Source organism: Mya arenaria, chromosome 2 (assembly GCF_026914265.1).
Source record: "Mya arenaria isolate MELC-2E11 chromosome 2, ASM2691426v1".
NCBI classification, from domain to species: Eukaryota; Metazoa; Mollusca; class Bivalvia; order Myida; family Myidae; genus Mya; species Mya arenaria.
The window spans coordinates 49,460,129-49,485,246 of record NC_069123.1 but is presented as its reverse complement, the minus strand read 5'-3'; the positions used below and the strand labels follow the sequence as shown (position 1 = coordinate 49,485,246).

The 25,118-nt window shown below is 37.6% G+C and overlaps 1 protein-coding gene across 1 annotated transcript in view; it reads left to right on the top strand.

The window, feature by feature from the left end:
• Positions 1 to 24,894, top strand: part of LOC128215464 (uncharacterized) — a 49,752-nt gene extending 24,858 nt beyond the window's left edge. The window contains exons 4-7 of the mRNA XM_052922151.1: positions 11,253 to 11,598; positions 14,300 to 14,458; positions 19,375 to 19,432; positions 22,511 to 24,894. Of these exons, the coding sequence (XP_052778111.1) occupies positions 11,253 to 11,598; positions 14,300 to 14,458; positions 19,375 to 19,432; positions 22,511 to 24,894 (2,947 nt within the window). The remainder of the gene's footprint in view (positions 1 to 11,252; positions 11,599 to 14,299; positions 14,459 to 19,374; positions 19,433 to 22,510) is intronic.
• Positions 24,895 to 25,118: the final 224 nt, after the last annotated feature.

The window sequence follows — 25,118 nt, the reverse complement described above, 5'->3', positions numbered from 1 at the left end:
TTTTCGCCCCCACCACCTCATTTGACTCCCACTGCCCTCTCCAACCACGAACAACTACGTACGGCATACAAGCCATAAACACAATGCAGATTTGAAGCAACGGCGTTAGAACTTCCTCGCATACTCTTCTTTTGTATGAACTTATGTAAATGAAAGGGGGTCCCGGGTTTAAGTCACCACGACCCCCACCCTCACACCTCCTCCGGCTTCTCCAACCTCCAACAATTACCTCCTCGTATACTCTTCTTTTGTATGAACTTATGTTGATGAAAGGGGGTCCCGGGTTTTAGTCACCACAACCCCCACCCCTCCTCCGACTTCTCCACCCCTCTCCATCCTCCAACAATTACCTCCTCGTATACTCTTCTTTTGTATGAACTTATGTAAATGAAAGGGGGTCCCGGGTTTTTAGTCACCACGACCCACTCCGACTTCTCCACCCTTCTCCATCCTCCAACAATTACGGCATATAACATTCGAACACAATAAAGTATTGAATCCGGGCGTATACAAGAAAACGATATATACCTATGAAAATGAAAGGGGATTTCGGTATTTACCAGGATTTCGGTAATTCCACCGACCGAGTTCAGTAAGGCTCGCAAACGTTTTGTTTTGTATCTCTGTTGCAACGTAGTGCATGATACACGTTAAGCGGGAAAAACCAAACAGGAAATGTTCGCCGCAAACATTTTTACTGAACGCGTTGCAGTAACCCTTACATAGTCACAATTCATTGATCTGATTGGACAGATAAATAATTAAAACTCAATAACGATAACTCATCAAGGGAGACTACCTAGTTTTGGATAAGGCCTATTAGGGTGGCGTTTTTTATTTACCTGGTAGTGTGTCTGTTGACATTTTAAAGGAAGCGGCAACATTGAATTAACTTGAAAATCAACAACTGTACCTAAATTAATGCTGACATAAGGGATACGAGGTATTTGTTTATCTAAGTACAAACAGTCGTTCTATAATTACGTTATCATGATTATTAAATTGAATTGTGACATTCAAGACATGAAAAGACCACAGTGATTTGGAGGGAATGTGCTGAATTTTGACTACAAAATTTGGTGCCATTTTACCTAAAATATATATTTTTTTCTTCAGATTCATCAAAGGGGTCACTCATACCAACTATCTAGCATAAATAACTATGAATTACGGCACTTTTACAAAGTCAGAAAATCTCGATTTGTCTAAATAGAGTAAAGTGAAACAACTCCAATTTCATCGAAATGTGACAGCTAAGAAAAACATGCTCAATGTTCAAATTGTTGGCGTGGGTGTGAGGGGGGGGGGTGCTCCCCCATGAAAAATTTAACAACTTCTATGCCACTATTCCAAAAGGTGCATTCTGGGCGTATTTCATTAGGTTTTTTTCTCAGGACTGTACTGAAATAAAAAGTAAACTTGTACGACTTTGGGGCGGGCGCCGGGTGCCCCCCCCCCCTTTCCTTGGGTCCGCTAGTGGTCAGTTGATGGCTTGTGATAGATTAAAAATCAACCTGGGCAGTCGACCTGCTGAATTCTGAAATCATGAAAGGACACACTTCTGTATTAACCCTAAGTGACATCAAATAAGGCCTAAAAAAATGGTTTGTTTCTGGTTACATGCCCAACAAATATTGGGTCGGTAGGTAGGGTTTTTTTTTTTTTTTTTTTCTGGCAGTCAACTTCAACATCTTCTTTTCTGCCATGTAACTCATCGAAAAGGTATTTTACAGGTTGTCCTTGTTCTACACACTTTATTTGTTTGAATCCCAATGCACAAGGAGTGCAAGGGTATACATTTACTGCAATCAGGCATGTTAATTTCGTCACCATTCCGGTCAACTCAAGGGGCATTTTGTTGTCAGGAAAAAAGAACTAATGCACCGGTTGGAGCTGAAAAAATATCTAGATGTGAAATTTAGCAAATGGCATAAATTTCGGACAATTTTTTTGCGGATACCGGATTTTTTTGGCAAGTGATTTTTTTTGCAATAAAATATTTTGAGTCGGTGGCAAATAAATTGAGTCGGTCGGGTAACCAGAAACAAACCTTTTTTTTGTTTAGGCCTAAATAATGGGGGTTGGCTAGTTACTGATTCCGTATACCGTATTTATTTTTCGACTTAGGTTTAGTTCTTATTGAAAATGACACAATCACTGAGAAAATCCAAAGTTATGACATTGTAAATCAAGTGTTATCATCATATTATTATGGTAGAAACATGTTTCTTTTCATTACTCAAAATGATCGTGTTTGCCCTTTTTACAAAAATAATTAAAAGGTGTTTGTTATTTCATGTTTTTCTGCCAAGGAAAGAATGAACAAAGGTGTTCACACATTTTTACCTGGTGTCATGGCAACACTAACAGAAAAGTAGGTGTAACCCTTTCAAGTCTGTTCTTTCCATAACAGGTATATTCCTGAATATAGCCGTAATTGACGTCATGTTTGCAGGTAAAACAAAATTACGTCATTGACATTTGACGAATTCCTTTTTACATAATCTATTTTCATGATGTTTGAGTTAGAGTCATAATTTCTTCCTTTATCCGAGTTTGGCTCCAAATATGACTTAAGTTAAAATTTACACAAAATCGATTCTAACTCAGTTTTCGTTTGAAAACATCTGACATTAATATAGCTTTGACAGTCTATCATGGAACATCAACCTAACAGGATACGCTTAGGACAGAGGTGCACTTTACACAATATGTATTTTTTTTCTTTTTTGTATGAAAACAAAACGTTTTAACACCAATTCATTACTATAATGGTACACTCATTTGCCTCATGCCAAGATACACTTTATAAATTCTATGCTGCTGGGGGGGGGGGGGGGAATAAAAATCCGTGTCATTTCGTGTGTAAATTAGACAATTGACTATATTGATAATTTATTAAGGCCCGAGTTTTTATATCTTTAGATTTACGGGAGCGCCGTACCTAAATATTGCAAAACCCAAATAATAATAAAATTCATTAGTGTTATTTTTATTTTTTCCGACGAACGTTGCTCCAATGTTAAGAAAAAAATAAAATTAGTGTTCTATAACCCATATCTCAGAACCAACTGGTGTACCAATTGTCATTCATTATCGGTCTTTTTACTGCACAAACCACGTAAACCAGTCGGAAATACGCGGGTAAACAGAACAGGTACCCGTTACCATAACAACGTTCTGTCAAAAGTGAAAGTATTTTTTTGTCATACCCCTTATTTCTCACAATTTCTGCAGCTATATAGAAATGTTTTACTACAAAAACGTTCCGTTGTTTATGTTTCATTATTTAAATCAAACCGTGGTGAACTGAGAGCGTGTTTATTGTGATTTTTTTGTAGATTCAGTATGTTGTTCGCGTTTCGTGGAATGATTGCGAAACTTCCGGTCAAAATAAGGAGGCAGAAATTCGTGGGTTGTATTGTCTATTAAAAGTCGTTGGCGCACGTCGTATATTAACAAGGATGAATTGGATTACAGCCCAAAAAATGTATAGCTTCTGACAAACACAAACTGCAAAATGATATCGTGTTCATCATAGTCAAAATGGATATTTTTGTCTGAATTTGACTCTGGGGAGCATTGAACACACTGCTTCACGATCACATATTTGAAGAGAAAAACACAAGGTATCGTGATATTCGTAGTTGTTAATTAGTTTAATAATGATTTAGAATTTAAATCGTTATAGAATACTGAAAATGATGTAATAATAACATAGTGTGTGTTTCCGATAAAACAGAACAAAATCTGAACATAAGATATCTGGCAGTCAGTGCAAGAAGTCAAACTTATCCGTTGCTTATTGCCAACGGGCATAGCTGGAATTAGAAGGATATTTTTCAGGACTGATTCTAAAATCAGTTCTTAGACCTGGGTTTTTTTTAAACATATAACACTTGTAAAATTTATCTTAATGCTCCCGAATTTTCTTTGGTGAAGTACATAAAATGTAGATTTTGACTGTCCGTGTATCAGTAAGCCCTGTCAAACTTTGAAGTGAAGAGGAATTTCCATCAGGGCTTCTACTTTTTTTTGGTTATATTTTCTATATAAAAATCACATCACGACATCCTTATTATACCGTGTCTGAAACGGTGTTCAATGTTTGATTACTTCACAATGGAAAGGATATGCTTATATTGTGGGCAAAAGGTTAGAATTGGCCATTTAAACTTCTTTATTACACTGACATGTTTCATAAAATCCATGGGTTGATAATATATGCACCTCATATGCATAGATGCATTCGAACAAATATATACAATTAATTTCAATGAGCGCCTGAACTCACAGTGTTGAGGTCAATATTTTCAGTCATTAAAGGGATCTTTTAATTATGCTTTTGAAACTTTATGGTGATCTATCACCCTTTTTTCAGCCTATGAAATAGATGACACAAGTAAGGTGTGATTTGTCTTCATGATATAAAAAGATTGAAATTTTTTTTAAAAAATCGGAGAAAAATCCGTTTTATTTTTATTTATTTCTCCTTTGGGACATTTTATGCATTTTACTTTTATTTTTATTTCCTCCTCCTTGCCCAACTTTTTGAAAAATCTCCCGTAAATCTAAAGATAAAAAACTCTGGCCTAAGTGGTCTCTGACCTACAGTGCCTGCAGCTAGATAAGCCCAAGTCAATCGGAACATCTCGGCCAGTATCCAAAAGGTGTACCCCGAAGCTTGCCGGAAATCGCCGAGTTGTTACGATTGACGCACATGCGCTTGAAATTGTAACTTGCTGTGTTACGTATTTCTTTACTGGGATAGCGGCCGTAAATGTGAGGTGTTTTTTTTTAAATTCAACTCTTTTTAGATTAGCATCACATGATAGGTGTAATCAGAGACATGAGGAAATGCAAAACCATATATATCTATTTAGTTTTATTGTTGAAATTCATGTTTCATTTTACGTATATTTTCATGATCCCGTTAGCTGTTAACTGCTTTTATACTTAACTGCTCAAGGCTTGAACGTCTTTTTTTTCATCAAGACCTCTAAATAAACAGTTACTTATAGATTTATATATACATACTGATTAAAGAGGGGAAACTAATAGTTTGATAATTTAAGGGCATTTATATAATATAAGGCTTAGAATAAGCAAAATACTTTCTGATGATATTGCATACTGGACTAATTACATGTTAACACATATCATATATGCCAAATGTGAGCTATTGGTCTTCCGTCCGTTGTCCGTCCTCTTCCTGTTTCCTTCAATAAAAGGGCTTCCATGCAAATCTCCGGTTGCCATGACAACCGAAAGGAATTGATTGGAAAATCTTCTTAGAAACCGCTGGCCGAATTTCAATATAATTACACAGAAATGTTCCTTATGTGACCCTGTATCAAATTCCTTCACCCCTTGTTGATTCGTAAAAACTGTCCACCAGGGGACTGGGATACTTTCACGATGTGTATATATTGTAAACTTTGAAAATCATCTAGCCCGATATAAATAAAAATCACATAAATCTTACTTAGCTATCACATGTTTGCTTTTAAACTAGTTCATCCCTTGCTGGCTCATTAAAGAAATGGCAACCTGGGCGGGATACTCTTCACTATTATAAATATTAAGTCTAAATCTGGAACTAATAATAAATAATCCTACTTTCAGGTCTCAATGGAAATCTTTGAAAGTCTTCTCTTCAGACCCTTTTAACAAGATTTATTTTATTAATTTGAACAATCATTCAAGTTATCAACTTCAATCTTTTTCATGGTATCAATGTGTTTTTTACAAGTTTTATTATTCTTACTTAATAAATTTTGTAAGAGCTACGACCAGTGTTCGACACTAACGGGGTCCCGGGATCCCGAGGACACCAGTTTTTCAGGAGGGACACCTGAACTTCGAAGTCCGGTATTCCGTCGGGACACTTAAATTTCTGACTGATAAACGCTAAATATCAATAAATAAGTAGCATTTAATTAATTTATTACCTAAATTCGGGCTCCCTAAATTTCTTGAAAGCACATGTCAAAACAATATTATTAATTATCATTATCGGACTCATCAAAGCGAAAGTATAGCTGACTATTTGACTATAGTTACGTCATGAATCTATAAATAAACAGGTCATTTCACAGGCGCATGCAGGTTAACGCTTCCGTTTTGTTGTTTACATTTTAAACAAGGTCAGAGCTGACAGAGATTTATTATTGGTAAAATACTTATGTGGAATTGTTTTGCTTATGTGTCACAACCGCCCAAAAAGATGCCAACTCTGATGATACCTTTTATATAATATGATGCGACCTTTGAGTATTTACAGTAACATTTACGACACAAAAGAACTGCATCCTACATTCAGCATTCTTTGATAATTGGCATTCAACTTATCAATATTCTTTGTTAATGTTAAAGACTTATATTTTATGCCTTGTTAAATAATAATAGAAATAAAATTTGCAGGGTTTTATTCATTAATTCAATAAGTTTATAAAATTTTATGACTTTTTGGCGCGAAAATTAACATGTATACACAATTTTTGGTCGTCTGCTCTTCCAGTATGCACTACGACTGTTGGGCAGTCTGATTGATTTATCAACAGCTCTACTAAATATTGATTGTAGTTTTCACAAGCCAGATGTAATATTCCTACAGTTTCTTAATGAAAAGCACCGACATTTGACAAGACCCTGAACCATGATGTATTTTATGCGTATTTTCCAAAAATCTAAAAATAGTAACAACATCAAGTTTTTGTTTACATTGTATCCATCTCTGTTTTTGACTGAAAACAAAAGGGACTTAGACATTCTCCCGCTTTTGAACCCAATCTACCAACTTAGAGACCAAAATATACCTCACTGCCATTCAGTGCTACTAACCTGTCATTACATGCTGCTGAAAACATGTATAATAATTATGGTGGTTTATACTTGCATTACAAATTGAAAAGTAAAAGGATGTTGAATTTAATATTAAAACAGGCTCAACAATGAAAAAATGTAAAAAGTGGAAGGGACTCCTAATTTCAGGAAGGGACACCTGATTTCAAATGTTGGTGTCCCTTCGGGATCCCTTGGAAAAATGGTTAGTGTCGACCCCTGCTACGACCCTTTGAAATTTTGACAATTTTAGTAGATGAAGTAATCCATTATTGTTTAGTCAACATATTTTTTTTTCCATTTTCTGCTTTATTAATTATAGGTTAATTATCCCTCTGTTTCTCACCAAGATGTTTTTAAGATTCTTTGGTTTGCTTTCAAATTCACATTATGATCTTTATAATAATGAACGTTTTTACTTTTTGCAGAATTTAAGGGGAAACCTACATACATTTAATACGCTTTGACTAGCGGATTCAGGGGGGAGGGCTTTTTTCAATATAAGAGATGCAATGTTATGAAATTCGCCCAAAATGCACCATTTCAGACAATATTTTTTTTTATTTCCTAGGGGCATGACCCCCCCTCCAAACAACAACAACAACACTTTAAACTAAATACATTTATTTTCTTGGGGGAGAGGCGCAAGTACAAAGGGTACGTCCCTGAGTTAAACCCCATCTAACGTCGAATCATGGACCCACCCCTTGCTACTTCTTTTTGTTTCTAACACCATCGCATTAATTGTTTTAACAAGTTAGACAAAAAGTAGAGGGAGAGATTCTTTATTTCCTCCGATATGAAGGGACTTGACACATGATAATCAGAACATAATGCAAAAGAAACATAATTATAGAACAAAACCTGATGTATTTTTTTTCTGTTATAAATTTAATGAAATATATCAGGTAAGAAGGATAACTATAAATAATACAATGAATGGTAATGTATTATAACAATGCACATTGCATCTACACACATACTGAAATATAGTGAAGGTTTACCCAATTGCCTGTATATTTATGTTATTACATGTCTGACTGTTGTAACGATATGTTACCGTGACAAAATAAAAAGTGAATGTGTGTGTGTGTGAAACATAGTTTTATGATTTCATTTACTGTATCTGGTGATACCTGATACTATAGGCTGTAGACGTGCGTGCATGGGAGTCGAACCTGCGACCCCTGGGTTGACAGTCAAGTGTGTTACCACTAGACCACGGATCAGTATCGATTTAATATACAGGGTGACAGCTGGATGTTTTATCAGCAAAAAAGATGAGAACGTTTTGCATACTTTTATATTGAGAAACAAATTGGCGTTCGAAATTATATTTCTGCCCAATTGGATGACAGTATGTTTAAAATCTGCAGTACATTTATTTAAGAAAATTATCAGTCAGCGGTTATAGGGGCTGGACCAGTAGACAAAATATAGTAACGAAAACTAAGCTGGTTTAAGGGTTGTTAGTGTGTAATAAAAAAATAAAATAAAAAGCTATGCGACTGCATCTCATTAAATTGATCATTTTGGTAAACACCATATTAATAACTGTGAACCATTACAAAGGTTATTACTTAAATAATTTATGCTTTATATTATGTAATAATTTTAACCTCGTAACGATTTCATCGTAGGGCCTAAAAAAAAATACATTTGGTTCGGGTTACCCGACCCTACCTACGGAATAGGCGCCGACCCTAACGTTTTTGAAAAACTAAAAAAAAAAAAAAAATCTTTTTTTTTTTTGCTTTTCAATATGTAGTTTAAAACCTTAATTGCTTATATAGAAGATAACTTTAACACCATTCTCCAATGATGAAAATGACATTCTTATATAAAGCCTAATAAAAAAATAATATAAAAAGCCTACCTACCCTACCTATTTTTGAAAAGGATGTAACCCTAACCAAACAATTTTTTTTTTAGGCCTAGGAGATGTCCGTCCGAATACATGTATCATGCACATCATTTTATTCATTGTTTGACAAAATTGTGGTTACCATGGCAACATAAATAGTGAAAATGCTACTGAAACGCGATTTTTACATAACTAAAAAGTGTTTAAAAACTTGATATGTCGAAAGCTCCAGACGAAATGTGGTTGATATGACAACAAATAGAATAAATTTACATCACTTGAATAGGGTCGTATTATAACAGCAAAAATGACATCAAAGGATTATAAACCCTGCTTTTATAGCACCTATGATATTTTATTTAAAAACTATTTGTTGAGGCGCATCTTAATAGAAAAAATAATCGCAACACAAAAAGACAAACTAGATGTATTTGAAGCAAAATGGAATGAATTTTTGCAACTGTGTTAATATATCTGCATGTGATCAAACACCTTACTTATGAAATTACACTTCCAACTAAACAATAAAATTATCTCCCTTAGAGTACCCTTTTAAAAATATATCTGCTTGTGATCTAACAACTCACTTATGAAAGTACACTATCAACTAAATTATAGAATTATCTCCCTTATAGTATTTTTTTCTTTATTATTTATTGGCTCCCCCTATCTCCTCTCTCTTTGTTCTCTACAAAAAACTTAAAAATTCAAGAATAGGAAAAACATACTTTATATTGATGAATAAACTTTGCTCGATATAAACTATATAAATATATATACTTCTTACTTAGTTGTTATAGATTATGTCAACATGTTAATTTATATTGACTGAACTATTTAAATTCTTTATATTGACTGTCTGTGTATGTATATGTATATTTGTATATGTTTATATTGTTCCAAAATCTTGAATAAAAATAATTGAAAAAAAAATGATATTTTGGCTTCTATGGCAGTGAATATACCAATCTCTTACCTGGATCTTTGCCCTGTAAAATGAAGTATTAAAACTTTATTCATGTAATGTTATATGCGGATAGAGAGAAATAGGGATATTATGCAGGCCAATAATATTTTTAATTTACGTTGTGAGAAATGTGGCTGTTATTTCAACATTTTTTTAAATCTGCACTCTCGCAAATGGAACGTTTTGACAACTTTTTAAAAGTTTAGGTACAAAATATTACAATATATTTGATAAAAATACTTATCTCAGAAATAAATCTGTGTTAACTTCACATTGAATTCTTGAAAGGCATCTGTAAATATCCATAGTGATCTGGATGGAATGAGCTGAATTTTGACCTTTACAAAATTTAGTGACATTTTACCTAAAATAACCTAAAATATATATTTTTTTCTTCAGATTCATCAAAGGGGTCACTCATACCCCCTTATGTCATTTAGGAGGCATTAACATATATGGTGACGTCATCAAGTTCGTGTGAAACAGGAAATTGCAGTGCCACTCGTTTTTCGTTTTGTGCTAAAATGTAAAACAAAAATCGAAAAACGGAATTACTGAATCAATTTCTTGTCTTGATTTCCGTTAGTCAAATTGAATTAATGGAAAAGAAAAAGCCTATGAATTTTGGTTTTCTATTCAGTCATTAGAAAAACGAAAATGATTTGAATGTTCCTTTTTCTTTTTTTACTTTCAATCTTAAAAAAACGAAATACGAAAAAACGGTATATTAAGGATAGCTTGTTTTTCAATTTTCGTTTTTCGTTTTACACTTTGTAAAACGAAAAACCAGAAAACTGTATAAATAAATAGTTTCCTTGTTTTGTATTCCGTGATTATAATTAAAAAAACGGAAAAGGAAAAACCTATCAATTTTGGTTTTCTCTTCAATCATTAGAAAAACGAAAAAGGATTTGAATACTCCTTTTTCGTTTTTTACTTTCAATTGTAAAAAAACGAACAAACAGTATATACACGGACCAAACCAGTGATATAAGACTGCTGACAAAATCAGATCGCAGATTTCCATAGTTTAGTTAAAATGATGTTTTATGCGGGTTTTTTTAAACCGTTAGTAACTCTTTTAGTCATCAAACCTCAATTTTCAACGGAAATATGAATGTCTGCGATCTGATCTTTTGTCAGCAGTCTTATATCGCTTGTTTGCAGATATTTACGCAATAAATTGGCTCATTCAAAGACAATAATGAATAAGTTGCCAAAACAGTAAATTTGTGAGAGTCCAGCTCTTATTTATGCTAGTAATATCAAATTGTATAAGAATCTGAAGGGGACTATTGTAATGTACCTAATACTCAGTGACTTGTTTCTTTTACCAGGTATTGAATACAGTGTAATGGCAAAACAATGGCCTCTTATCGGGATTCGTTGAGGGAAAAGGAGGCCCAGAACTGTGTAAAGGCCGCCCTCGCCCTCAACATCACCAAGGAGGGTTTACAAATTTTTGTGGAGGAGGTGCTGACATGCGTTCACCAGGACATCTATAACAACGTTAGAACATCCAAGGGTCTTCCAGGCGGGACCACATGTGTACAATGTTTCACAGAGAACGTGTTGAAGTGCTCCACTCCTAAGATATGCACAAGTAAAAAAAAACTGCAAATTTCATAACGGCCCTTCAAAACAGTATGTTCCTTGTCCAAATGGGATTTGTGAAGGCGTCCGTGATGAAATAGTTCAACATCACAGGTTTTTGGGACCATCATGGAAGAACACGAACGCAGACAAATGGAGCACCATTCCCTGGGAGATAGCCAAGTGTTTTCTTCCTCCTGATGGCTACAAGACCGTGTCCTCCATCAAAGACAGTGACTTTAATGGTGTGATCAGCGTCATGATGAATTGCAAGGATTTCCAGAACAAGCTGTCATTTAACATTGCAACACAGGCAAATTTGTTAACAGAGGTAAACATATTAATCATACTATAATCATATTATGCGATTTCGATGACTTTTTAAAGCTGCACTCTCACAGATTGACAGTTTTGACTTTTAGTTATTTTTTTGTCCCAGAATCAGCTTATTTGAGCATCAATACATTTAGTTCAGTCATATAAGATAACTCACTAAAAAAACAGCAAAAAAACCTCATTTTTTCTAAAAGCGTTACGAACATTTTTAGCCATAAAACATCAATTTTCGAACAAAAAAATATGAAAAAAAACCAGATCAGATCATTTGTCAGCAGACTTCAGTGTTCAAAGTGCCGAAGTCTAGGGACTTTGATTGAAATTTCAATGACAGTCTGGTTAGGAATGGAAGGACATCCATTAGTAGATGAGTAAGTGCGATGAATCTGAACTGAGACACCTCATGAAGAAGGCCTTTCGCTGCAGGTTCTGTAGTGGCATCAGCCTCTAGGCACATGACTAGAGCAGGGTAGGTCCTGTAGATTGCCCTCACAGCTGCCTCAAGACTCAGCCAGCGAACCGAGTGGACTTCAGCAAACTTCAACTGGGGGAGGTTCAGTACTGTCGTATGTCTCGGAGACGGTTCGAGCGCAGGGCAGAGTTGTGAAAGTACCTGAAGACATTGGTGACCGTCCTTGAGAAGTCATTCATCTCTGGGATGAGTTTCGCAGTCTGACTGGTGGCGAGAGCAACTCTATGGGCAGCACAGTGGACACCTACAAGGACTGGTGAATAGTCTCTCAGAAGTTTAACGACACCACCCTTTTTCCCCCATCATCACACTTGCACCATCAGTGCTAATTCCAACCATGTTCTTGATGTCGATGCCTTTGGAACAGAGTTCTTCAACAACCAATTTAACAATGTTAATTGCATTCGCACTGCCAGATGAAATTTGCTTGTTTGCAATGAAAGTATAATCTAATCCGTTATCACTGATAGACTGTGCATACACAATCAGTCTCTTTCGATTGCTATTGTCAGTACTTTCATCAAGCACCAATGAAAATACTCCAGAGTTCTTAATGCACTTAATTTTGTCCTCAAGTATGATATCACTGATGGCATCTTGTAACTCAGTTACACTCTTGTTTGATGTGTAAGAGGGTGAGGGCCCATTCATGAGATGGCTGAGATCAGCACCTATGGCCCCGGCAAGCTGGAGGTGGTACTGAAATTCCTCCTTGAGGAGCTCCCGATTGGCGAGGTGGTAGGCAGTCTTAAGGAGCTTGACCGCAAGCTCGTCATCCTTGGACAGTTTGGCCAGTATGATTTTCTTCATGGGTTCCTGGGAACACAGAACTCCAAGGCGGCCTTGTGCTGAATTGCTGAAAATACACAAAATATTTCTTCAAAAATATTTCACAGTATCTCATCATTTTCAGCTGTCAAAATATTTTGGGCATGTATTACAACATGTTTTAAAATATATAAAACCAGACACCTTAAAATGAATACCACTTTGAATTGATTTATCTGCGGACTAAGCAATGCATCTGTTGTTTTAATAAATACTTACACAAGCCATGTCTCTGATGATTGGTTGTTTTTGCTGGTTGGTCATGTCCACGGGCGTAGGCGTTGTCCAACTTAGCACCCATACAAACTTCGCAGTGCCATATTTTATCTGCATCTTGTTTGTACCAACTGAAATTATTTTGATAATTTGACTTTTTGAATGATTTCTTATTTGAACTGTCGATCATGCCATCACTATCAACATCGTCAGCTTTACGTTTCAGGCCTGGGGAATCCCGCAGAAGCCACGTAGAAAGCATGATTACTATTAAACGGAATGCAAAATATCTCATATATACAGAATATTGATGTGAACCGTTCGAAGAAAAACTAATAATGGAAGCATTTCTGAAATAAAAAACAAACCTGGAACTGTGATTCGCACTTGCCCTTCTCGCTAACTTCGCGGTAATCACACCCAATTAAGTTCATTTGTCATCAGTGCACATCATTTAAACCGCTTTTGTTATAAAGTATAAATCCTAATTGACACTTTTACAAACATCGGCAAGTGTAAATATTAATCCCTTACAATTTTATTACATCGATGACGTAAGCGCATGTACACAAAGTCAATAGTGCAAACGTGTGCCTCGATTGAATAAAACAAGCGTTCTCATTGGCCGAAGTCAATGGAACATATTTATTTTATTTTACTAGGTTTAACACGATTGGCTGTTTGTCAATCGAGCTGACAGGCGGGAGGCGGAGTCGCTCTGATTTGACAAGCGTTAGTTCTTAGCGATATCGACTTTTTGAGCTTTGAAAAAGTTGGCGAAGTTGACTTCGCTTTGATCTTAGAAAATAGCGAAGTCGCCGTGGGCAGGGCGACTTAATCGCCTAAGTCGCCTGGTAGGATGAGCCCTGTCTTATATCACTGGTTTCCAGAAAATAACGCAAACATTGGCTATTTCCCAGACAAAACCGTGGCCCAAATAGTCAATCTGTGAGAGTTCAGCTTTTAAGAATGTTCATAATAAGTGTAGAATGTTTCAGTATTCACTTGAAGTTGCTCTGATTATTTTGTACATTCGTTACTCTAATCCAAACAACCAAGAAGTCTTAAAGTGAATATATAGTTACTACATATTGCATGATAGTATGCATTTCAATTGTGCCATCTTCACCACAACTACAAGCTATGTTAGTCAAAACTTATTTCAAACATTACATTTAAGGTTCGGGACATTGGTCGACGCGTACGCCATTCCCATGACCAGAGGGTCAAGAACACAGAACTAGTGGACTTTGTTTTCAAGCTACGCACCCTGCTGGAGGATAAGACTGAACTTGCAAACAGACCGGAGGCACAACACGCTGTGGAACAGCTTAAGAAGGTACAAATTTACATGATAGCGGACTAAACAGATTATACAGGTATGACTTTACAAGAGAGATGGCAAAATTGAACTAGCATACCGACCCCAGGCACAACAAGCCGCGAAACAGATTAAACAGGTATGACTTTACAAGATAGATGACACAACTGAACTAGCATACTGGCCCTAGGTACGACACGCCGTGGAACAGAATAAAAAGGTATGGCTTTCCATGATAGATGACACAACTGAACTAGCATACCGGTCCTAGGTACGACACGCGGTGGAACAGAATAAAAAGGTATGGCTTTCCATGATAGATGACACAACTGAACTAGCATACCGGCCCTAGGTACGACATGCCATGAAACAAAATAAAAAGGTATGGCTTTCCATGATAGATGACACAACTGAACTAGCATACCGGCCCTAGGTACGACATGCCGTGGAACAGAATAAAAAGGTATGGCTTTCCATGATAGATGACACAACTGAACTAGCATACCGGCCCTAGGTACGACATGCCGTGGAACAGAATAAAAAGGTATGGTTTTCCATGATAGATGACACAACTGAACTAGTATTCCGACTCAAGGCACAATATCCCATGAAACAGATTAAATAGGTATGCTTTTACATGATAAAAACCACAACTGAACTAGCATACCGGCCCATAGCACCACACTCCGTGGAATAGTTTAAACAGGTATGACTTTACAAGATAGATGACAAAACTGAACTAGCATACCGGCCCATACGACATGCCGTGGAACAGATTAAACAGGTTTGACTGTATGCGATAGATGACACAGCTGAACCAGCATACCGATGTAAGGCACAACACGCCACAGAACAGGTATGAGAAAGGGTATAAGATAACGTTTACTTTTTATACCCCCCAAAACAAAGTTTGGGGGGGGTATACTGGAATCGGGTTGTCCGTCTGTCCGTCTGTCTGTCTGTCTGTCCGTCTGTCCGTCCGTTTTTTTTTTTGTCCGGGATTCATCTTTGTCGTTATTGAACAAATCTTTTTCAAACTTTCAGATATTAATGGCCATGATGTAAACTTGCGCCTCTGTGAAATTGGTACGGGTCACATGACCCTGACCAGAGTTATCTCCCCTTGATGTGTTAAAGTAGGCAAAATAAGCCCTGTCCGGGATTCATCTTTGTTATTATTCAACAAATCTTTTTCAAACTTTCAGAAATTAATGGCCATGATGTAAACTTGCGCCTCTGTGAAATTGGTACAGGTCACATGACCCTGACTGGAGTTATCTCCCCTTGATGTGTTAAAGTAGGCAAAATAAGCCCTGTCCGGGATTCATCTTTGTTATTATTCAACAAATCTGTATCAAACTTTCAGAAATTAATGGCCATGTTGTAAACTTTCGCCTCTGTGAATTTGGTACAGGTCACATGACCCTGACTGGAGTTATCTCCCCTTGATGTGTTAAAGTAGGCAAAATAAGCCCTGTCCGGGATTCATCTTTGTTATTATTCAACAAATCTTTATCAAACTTTCAGAAATTAATGGCCATGTTGTAAACTTTCGCCTCTGTGAATTTGGTACAGGTCACATGACCCTGACTGGAGTTATCTCCCCATGTAGGCAAAATTAGCTTTGTCCGGCCTAACTCCAGGGCAAACAACCTAGACATGGAGGGGTGGGGGGTATTCGTTAGCCTATGGCTTACAGTTCTAGTTTGTATTAAATTCGTCGACACGTGTAGAAATACATAGTAATTTGCTGGAAGAGTACTTTTAAATTATAACGTGTGTACTATTTTTTGTGTAGTTCAGGTATGAGTATTAAAAATAATTTTATTATGCATGGTGAAACTTCGCAGACGACTTGACTGCCAACTTCTGCGCATGTGTGCACCCGGAATTGACTTATTATGTTATGGGACACAATTAAACTAGCATACCCTAAGCTCAAAAAACCGTAGAAGTGCTTCACCAGGTATGAACTTATATCCTAGAGGACATAACGAAACTATCATACCGACTCGAAGGTGCGAGGCCGTGAAACAGCTGAAAAAAGGTATGATTGCAAGTGTCCTTTTTAGCTCCACTATTCGAAGAATAAGGAGAGCTATACTACTCACCCAAGCGTCGGCGTCACCCCTTGGTTAAGGTTTTGCGTGCAAGCACACATAGGTTAATATCTCAGCAACTACTTCAGGTATTGCATTGAGACTTTATACAATGGTACTCAACCATCCAACCTACTTAATCAACCTAGTTTGATAACTCTACTTTGCATTTAATGCCAATAATAGGCCTTTATTATTTGACTTAGAAATTCTGGTTAAGGTTTTGCGTGCAAGCTCACATAGGTTAATATCTCAGCAACTACTTGAGGTATTGCATTGAGACGGTTAATATCTCAGCAACTGCTCGAGGTATTGCATTGAGACTTGATACAATGGTAATCAACCATCCAACCTACTTAATTTACAAAGTTAGATAACTCTAGTTTGAATTTAATGCAAATAATTGCCCTTAATTATTATACTCAGAAATACTGGTTAAGGTTTTGCATGTAAGCACACATTAACCAGGTTAATATCTCAGCAACTACTGGATGAATTGCATTGAGACTTTATAAAATGGTACTCAACCATCCAATCTACTTAAATACTAGTAACCAAGTAAGATAACTTTAGTTTGCATTAAATTCAATTAATGGCCCCTTTTTTATTCAACATAGAAATTCTGGTAAAGGTTTTGCATGTAACCACTTTTAAGTCAATGCTGCAGCAAATACATCATGAATTCAGAATTGCATTGAAACATTACACACAGGCTCCCAACCATTTAACCTTCTTATTTAATCAAGTAAGATAACTCTATCTTTCATATTATATAATTTTTGCCCCTTTATTATGCTTCTTAGAAATTCTGGTTAAAGTCTTGTTAGCACACATAGGATAATATCTCAGCAACTACTTAATGTATTGCATTGAGACTTTATACAATGGTAGACAACCACCTAACCTAATTGAATAAACAAGTTAGATACTTGTGTTTTGCAAATAATGGCCCTTTATTATTACGCTTAAAATTCTGGTTAAAATTTTGCATGTAACCACATTTATGTTAATATCTCCGCACATCATGTATTGCATTGAAATCTAATCTAACAGTGATCCATGCATGTTTCGCCAAAACTTTTCAATCCTTACACTGAAAAGCGGCGGAATAGTCGAGCGCGCTGTCTCTGTGACAGCTCTTGTTTTATATCAGATTCGATAAACTCGTGCAAAGATATTTCTGTACTCTTGTGTAAGAGGAGCGATTGGGAATTATATCGAGTGGACTACCTTTTGTGCGGATCAGGTATGCGTTTATTGAAAACAATTTAGAATAGTATGGTTTGACCTCGTCACCGGACTTTAGACCCTACTTGACCTTGCACCTTATCAGATCAACGGACTTTAGTGTAGGTGGGGGCCTCTATTAGACCTTGCACTTAATTGTATCAACGGACTTTTCTGTAGGCGGGGGGGGGGTCCCTATTTGACCTTCCACTTAATTAGATCACTGGACTTTAGTGAAGGTGGGGTCCCTATTTGACCTTCCACTTAATTAGATCAACAGACTTTAGTTTAGGTCGGAGCCCTATTTGATCCACCTAATTAGATATCACCGGACTTTAGTGAAGGTGCGGGTCCCTATTTGACCTTCCACTTAATTAGATCAACAACTTTTAGTGTAGGTCAGGGCCCTATTTGATCCACCTACAGACAAAGTGAAAACATTTTTTCCTTCACAGGACATTGCGACAGGTAAACACTGAAAGTAGGTGCGGGTCCCTATTTTACCTTGCACTTAATTAGATCAACGGACTTTAGTGTAAGTGGGCGTACCTATTTGACATTGCACCTAATTAGATCACCGGACTTTAGTGTAGGTGCGGGTCCTTATTTTACCTTGCACTTAATTAGATCACCGGACTTTAGTGTAAGTGGGCGTCCCTATATGGCCTTGCAACTTATTAGATCACCGGACTTTCGTGTACGTGAGGGCCCCTACTTGACCTTGCACCTAATTAGATCACCGGACTTGACTTCAGTGAAGATGGGGGTCCCTATTTGACTGTGCACCTAATTAGATTAACTGACTTTAGTGTAGGTGCGGGTCCGTATTTGACCTTGCACCTAATTAGATCACGGGACTTTAGTGTAGGTGGGGGTCCGTAATTGACTTTGCACCTGATTAGATCACGGGACTTTAGTGTAGGTGGGGGTCCGTAATTGACTTTGCACCTGATTAGATCACCGGACTTTAGTGTAGGTGGGGATCCGTAATTGACTTTGCACCTGATTAGATCACCGGACTTTAGTGTAGACGGGGGTCCGTATTTGACCTTGCACCTGATTAGATCACCAGACTTTAATGTAGGTGGGGTCCGTATTTGACCTTGCACGTAAATGGTAATTAGATCACTGGACTTAAGTTTAGGTGGGGTCCCTATTTGACCATGTATCTAATTAGATCACATGACTTTAGTATAGGTGGGAATCCCTAATTGACCATGTACCTAATTACTAGGAGATCACCGGAATTAAGTGATGGTCGGGGACCCTATTTGACCTTGCATCTAATCAGACCAACAGACTTAAGTGTAGGTGGGAGTCCCTATTTGACCTTATTAGAAGCGAGGCCAAACCAAGGTTGCGTACCGATGGGTCACGACCCCCGACAGACCCATGACACAAGTCGTGATCACGAGATAAAAAATAGTTTTATTTACACATGTCACCTTTATGACAACGTACATACACTTTCTGATGTAGTAAAACTGTTTTCCGTTAACATTTTGTCTTTATAATATAAGTTTATAGTTTATATTATATTATTATTAATATATTATTTTGTAAAATAACCTTTGAATTATTGGATGTCTTGATCTGTTTTGTTGACAGCTGCAAACAGACGATTTCAAGATCAGTGCTGAGAACGAAGGGGAGATATTGAAGGAAGGTAAGCGATGCTTTTGATCAAATTGACGTATATGGATATGGAACTGTGTGTAGGGTGGTTTATGTAAAGAGCTAGCTTGGGGTTGCTTATGAGAAGTAGGGTGTAGGTCACTGTTTCTAAGAAAGAAAAATGGTTTCCGCCCACTAACTTTCGTTAAGAAAGATAAGATAGTGTTGAAACTCTGCATTTCTAGCACACCGGATAGGCATTTCCGGTGACGTCAGCCGTGCTGGAATTTAAGTATCATGTGTTTCCGGTACGGATAGAAAAATCCGACCCGAGGGCACGCGCGTAAGCCGGTAACGAGGCTTTCCGAGTTATCGGACACGCAGCGTGCCCGAGGGTCGGAATTTTCGATCCGGACCGGAAACACATGATTAATATTTTTTTTGCATATCTTAAATTATCAATTTGTGGAAAAATTGACGTAGAAAACGCACTTTTGTGCATTTCACCAAAGCGCTTGAATACTTGTATATTTAATTGCGCTTTATTGAAATGGCATAATTTACTTTTCATATTCCATACAAGAAAAGAAATAAGAAGTGGCGCGATGTTGCGCGTGACTCCTCTTACATGGGGTGTGTAAGACAGGTTTTTTCCACCACTGGTCACATGACCGGAAACACACGTCTGGTATGCAAGTAAATTCCATCTGGCTCCCCTGCCATGCCAGACGAGTCACGCGCTGTGACGTAATACTTTCTATTTCTTTTATTATACACTTTATGTAACTATAATTATGAGATTTCAATAGATGAGTGCGATAAATATTAACTTTAATATACCTTCAAAACAAAAAGTAACCCTTAAAAGACGTGATACTCAGAAACTTCTTGACGTATGCCGTGAATAAAACTTACTGCGCGTCATGCCGTGAGTAAACATCATGGCACGCCCTTTTTGGTAAAATGTACAAACATGCGCTTTTCCGTGTATATTTTCACAAAATATTGTAATTCAAGGTATGCTAGAAAAATGTCTATCATATGTGTCGGTTCCTTGGTTCCAGATCGAAAAATCCGACTCTCGGGCACGCTGCGCAGCCGGTAATTCGGCAAGCCTCGTTACCTGGCAACGCAGGCGCCATCGAGTCGGGGGGTTTCTCTATCCGGACGTGTGTTTTTATTTCTTTTATTGTATGGTTTATGAAAAGTATAGTATGCAATTTCAATAAAGCGGAATCATAAATATAAGTATACAATACTTTTAATTAAAATTGAAAAGAAATAATCGTAAAAGCGCGATTTTTAAGGAACTATTTGACGTCGATAGTGATTTAAAATGACTGCGCTTTATGAAGTCAGTACACAACGTCGCACGCGCTTTTTGCTGAAATGTACTAAAGTATGTTTTCTACGTCAATTTTTCCACTAATTCAAGTATGCAAGAAATAACATCAATCATGTTTTTCCGGTACGAATCGAAAAATCCGACCCTCGTGCACGCTGCGTGACCGGTAACTCGGAAAGCCTCGTTACCGGCTTACGCGCGTGCCCTCGGGTCGGATTTTTCTATCCGTACCGAAACACATGATAGATACTTGTAAGAACTCATACAACTTTTAACTTATACAATCATTACACTATTGCTGCCTTTCTTCTTACCAAGCGTCTTGTGATATTTCTGCTTCTTATCACCTGTACCAAGCGTCTTATGATATTTTTGCATACCGGACGTGTGTTTCCGGTTATGTCACCAGTGCTGGAAAACCCCGTCTTACACCCCCTATGTTAGATGAGTCACGCGCATCCACGTGTCATTTTTTATTTCTTTTATTGATTTGTTTATGAAAAGTATATTTAACCATTTCAGTAAAGCGCAATCAAATATATAAGTATGCAAGACTTTTGATTAAAATTGGAAATAAATAATCATAAAAAAACGCGTTTTTCAGAGTAACTATTTGACATCAATATTTATTTAAAATAATTGGTTGTCCGGTTAGCGCACTCGCTTCTCACCTAAGCGACCCGGGTTCGATTCCCGGCTTGGGCGCATGTGAGTTTGGTTTGTGGTCACCAAGCCGGACAAGTGGGTTTCCTCTGGGTTCTTCGGTTTCCCCCAAAACACAAGACCACACTCTCGCGTAATATCGTGCCAACGAGAGTGATTAATATAATGTTGTAATAACTTGTTTCACAATCGTTGTAAACTAAATATGTTAAAACTAAACTAAAATAATTGCGGTTTATGACGTCAGTAAACGATGTCGCACGCGCTGGTTCGTAAAATGTACATAAGTGCGTTTTTTATATCAACTTTACCACAATTTGATAATTTTAGATGTGCAAGAAAATATATCAATCATGTTTTTCCGGTCCGAATAGGAAAATCCGACCCTCGGGCACGTTGCGTGGCCGGTGACTCGGCAAGCCTCGTTACCAGTTTACGCGCTTGCCCCCGGGTCGGACTTTTCTATCCGTACCGGAAACTTGTGATATATACTTATAATGTTGCTTCTAATCGTCTTATGATAATGCTGCTACGTATATTCTGCAACAAGCGTCTTGTGATATTGCTGCTACTTATCTTCTGTACTAAGCGCCTTGTGATAATGCTACTTCTTATCTGCTGAACTGAGCGTCTTGTGACAATGCTGCTTTTTATTGTCTGTACCAAGCGTCTTGTGATAATGCTGCTTCTTATCTTCTGTAACAAGCGTCTTGTAATAATTCTGCCTCTGATCTTTATGTACCAAGCTTCTTGTAATAATGCTGTTACTTATCTTCTGGACCAAATGTCTTGGTAAAGGCTGCTACTTATCTTCTGTAACAAGCATCTTGTGATAATGCTGCTTCTTATCTTTGGTCCCGGGCCTCTTGTTAAAGGCTGCTACTTATTTTTTGCAACAGACGACTTTTGATAATTCTGCTTCTAATCTTCTTTACAAGCGTCTGTTGATATTACTAATCGTCTGCATCAAGGGTCTTGTGATATTGCTTATTTTTTATCTTTTGTACCGAGCGTCTTGTCACAAAACTGATTCCTGTTTTCTCACCAAGTGTTTTGTGATAATGCAAACGTATATGTTCTTATTTTTATGTTTTTAATGATATATCTTTACATTTACTTCAGGATTACGACTACGTTTGGCAAACCATTACCGAACCACGTTGGCCGACATGCCGATATCTCCCATTCTCGGAGAAAAGAACGCCAAACTCGGGAAATTTTACGTGGCACCGAAAATTGTGGAGAAAGATCATCGAAAAATCGGCAAAATTGACGACAAAGAAAGCGGTCAAAAAATTGCAAAATTTTCAGATGTTTTCAAAAAAGAAATTCAGTTGCTCAGAAATGTTTTCCTTGTTGGAGAACCGGGCAATGGCAAATCCACATTCTCCGTAATGTGTGCCCTGGATTGGACTCACCAATATTTACCAGCGGAGGAAAACGTCGGTATTAAAACAAGCTTTGCCGACCCAGAATTCTTCAAAGAGTTTGCATTTTTGTTTCATGTCACCCTACGAGATTCAGGTAAAACGTGTGATCTAGCAGAAATGATCAAGGATCAACTTATACGTAAAATCTACCACGAGAAGGATGCCGATGATGGTTACCGGCTATTACAGACGGTGCTGGAAAGTGAAACATGTTTAATCATAGCTGACGGCCTCGACGAATGGACCCATCCGGAAAACGTAAACTGTACCTGCAACACTGAGGAAAAAGTCATTCCTTTCCGAAATTCGGCCAACAAGGCCACACTCCTCACGACAACGCGTCCCTGGCGAATGTCACAGTTTAGAGTGCAGGATTCAAAGATCGACAAATATCTTGAAATAGAAGGAGCAGCAGACACGAGGCAACTCGTGGAAAATATCATCAACATTCTTAATGAGGATTCTGAGGATGAACGGACACCAGAAGCTTTCATGAAAATGGCGTCAGAGAAGGATCTTGAAGGATTATTGTCAGCACCTATCAGTATCACCCAGCTCGTGTGCCTGTGGTTCGAGGGCAAATCGTTAACCGATTCAAAATGTGACATTTATGCTGGCATGATAAACATGCTATCATGTAGACTTAGTTATATGCAAAGCGGGCATAACATTCCGGAAATTGAACTGCCGTCTGTATTAAAGGAACATGAATGCTTCATGCGAAATCCCATGGTTTATCTTGCGCTGGCAGAGTTGGCATACACAACTTTGTATTCGGAGTGCAGAGATTCGTCTGTTGTATTCAGCAACAAAACAGTCAACGCTTTGTTAAGCAGGGAGCAGGTTGAATTTGCATTGAAGTCAGGCTTACTCACGGAGAAGAAATCCAACTCATTGATCAAGAGATCATCTCACTTTTCATTCTTTCATAAAACACTTCAAGAGTTTTTAGCGGCTCTTCATTTATGTTTAAATGAAAACGACTACAGTCAGCTATCAAGCAAGTACGAACAAGATAATAAGGAAAATATCTTGGGAGATGTTTCTCAGACATTTATTTTCATATGTGGAATGAAGCCCGAGCTCGGTGTACAAATGTCTTCATGGATCAATAGTTCTATACCACCATACCAACTACCAATCGACAGTAGAGAGGTTGAACTACTTCAGGACCTGATTCTCTCCGGGCACCGTGAAGCCAGGGCGAACAACTATGGTGACATACCGCTCTATCTCGCACACTTCAGGATTGATAGTGACGAGGATGTCGTAGTGTTAAAAAAGCTGATGATGATAAACAAGGAACGTATTCAGTCACTATACATCGATGAATACAATGATCAAATTAATGGGGAAGAGCTGCAGGAGGTGATCACATCCTCCTCCGACTCCCTCAAAGCAGTGGGACTGTGTGGCCGTTATGGGCAGTATGACCTGTCCCAGTGTCACAGGCTGGAATATCTGCATATAGCGGGATACAAAACAACAGGTGTGCAGGTTGATCCAACAAATATTACAACATGTGACTTATATGATGCATCATCGAATGTTGAAATGTTCATATTTAGATTATTTAAACACAATCAAAGGCGGAGTAAACTACAACGTGTTAAGTTATGGAACGTTAAGAATGTCCAGTTACTTGGTGGTACACTACCAAGTCTCCCTCAGTTACAAAGCCTTGAGATAGAGTATACAGATCTAGGTGAGCTCCACCTCCTCCTCCCTCCAGCCTCCATCACCGATATTACACTTCTGCGTGTGACAATGACAGCGGGGGCGATGCGGAGTCTGATATGGGCGATGAAGAGCATACCACACACCATTACATGCTACATGCGGGCCTGCACGGTGGAACCTGCCAGTGTGCGGAGTCTGATAGAGACGATGAAGAACATACCACACACCATTACATGCGGCATGTTGGGTTGCACGGTGGAACCTGCCAGTGAGATGAAAGACATCCGAGAACATATGAACAGTTCGCCGTCATTCAAGGTTCTCGAGTTTGACATTACGAGTGTAGGGGTTTTTGATATGCGTGAAGAGCTTCTTTTCAAATTCACCAAAATGTGAACAATAAGTTAAATGTTAGCATCGATTATGGGAATTCATATTTGATGAAAAACAGTGAAACAATCAATGGGGAAGTGTCATTCTATTTATAGATATGTATGTCACTTTTTCCAGGAACTAATTATTATCAACCACTTTCTATGTGTATTCAGTTAATTTGATTTATGTTGTGTATTTGCATGCATCCAAAAATAGATTTAACTGTACACAGCAATGTCGTTGGG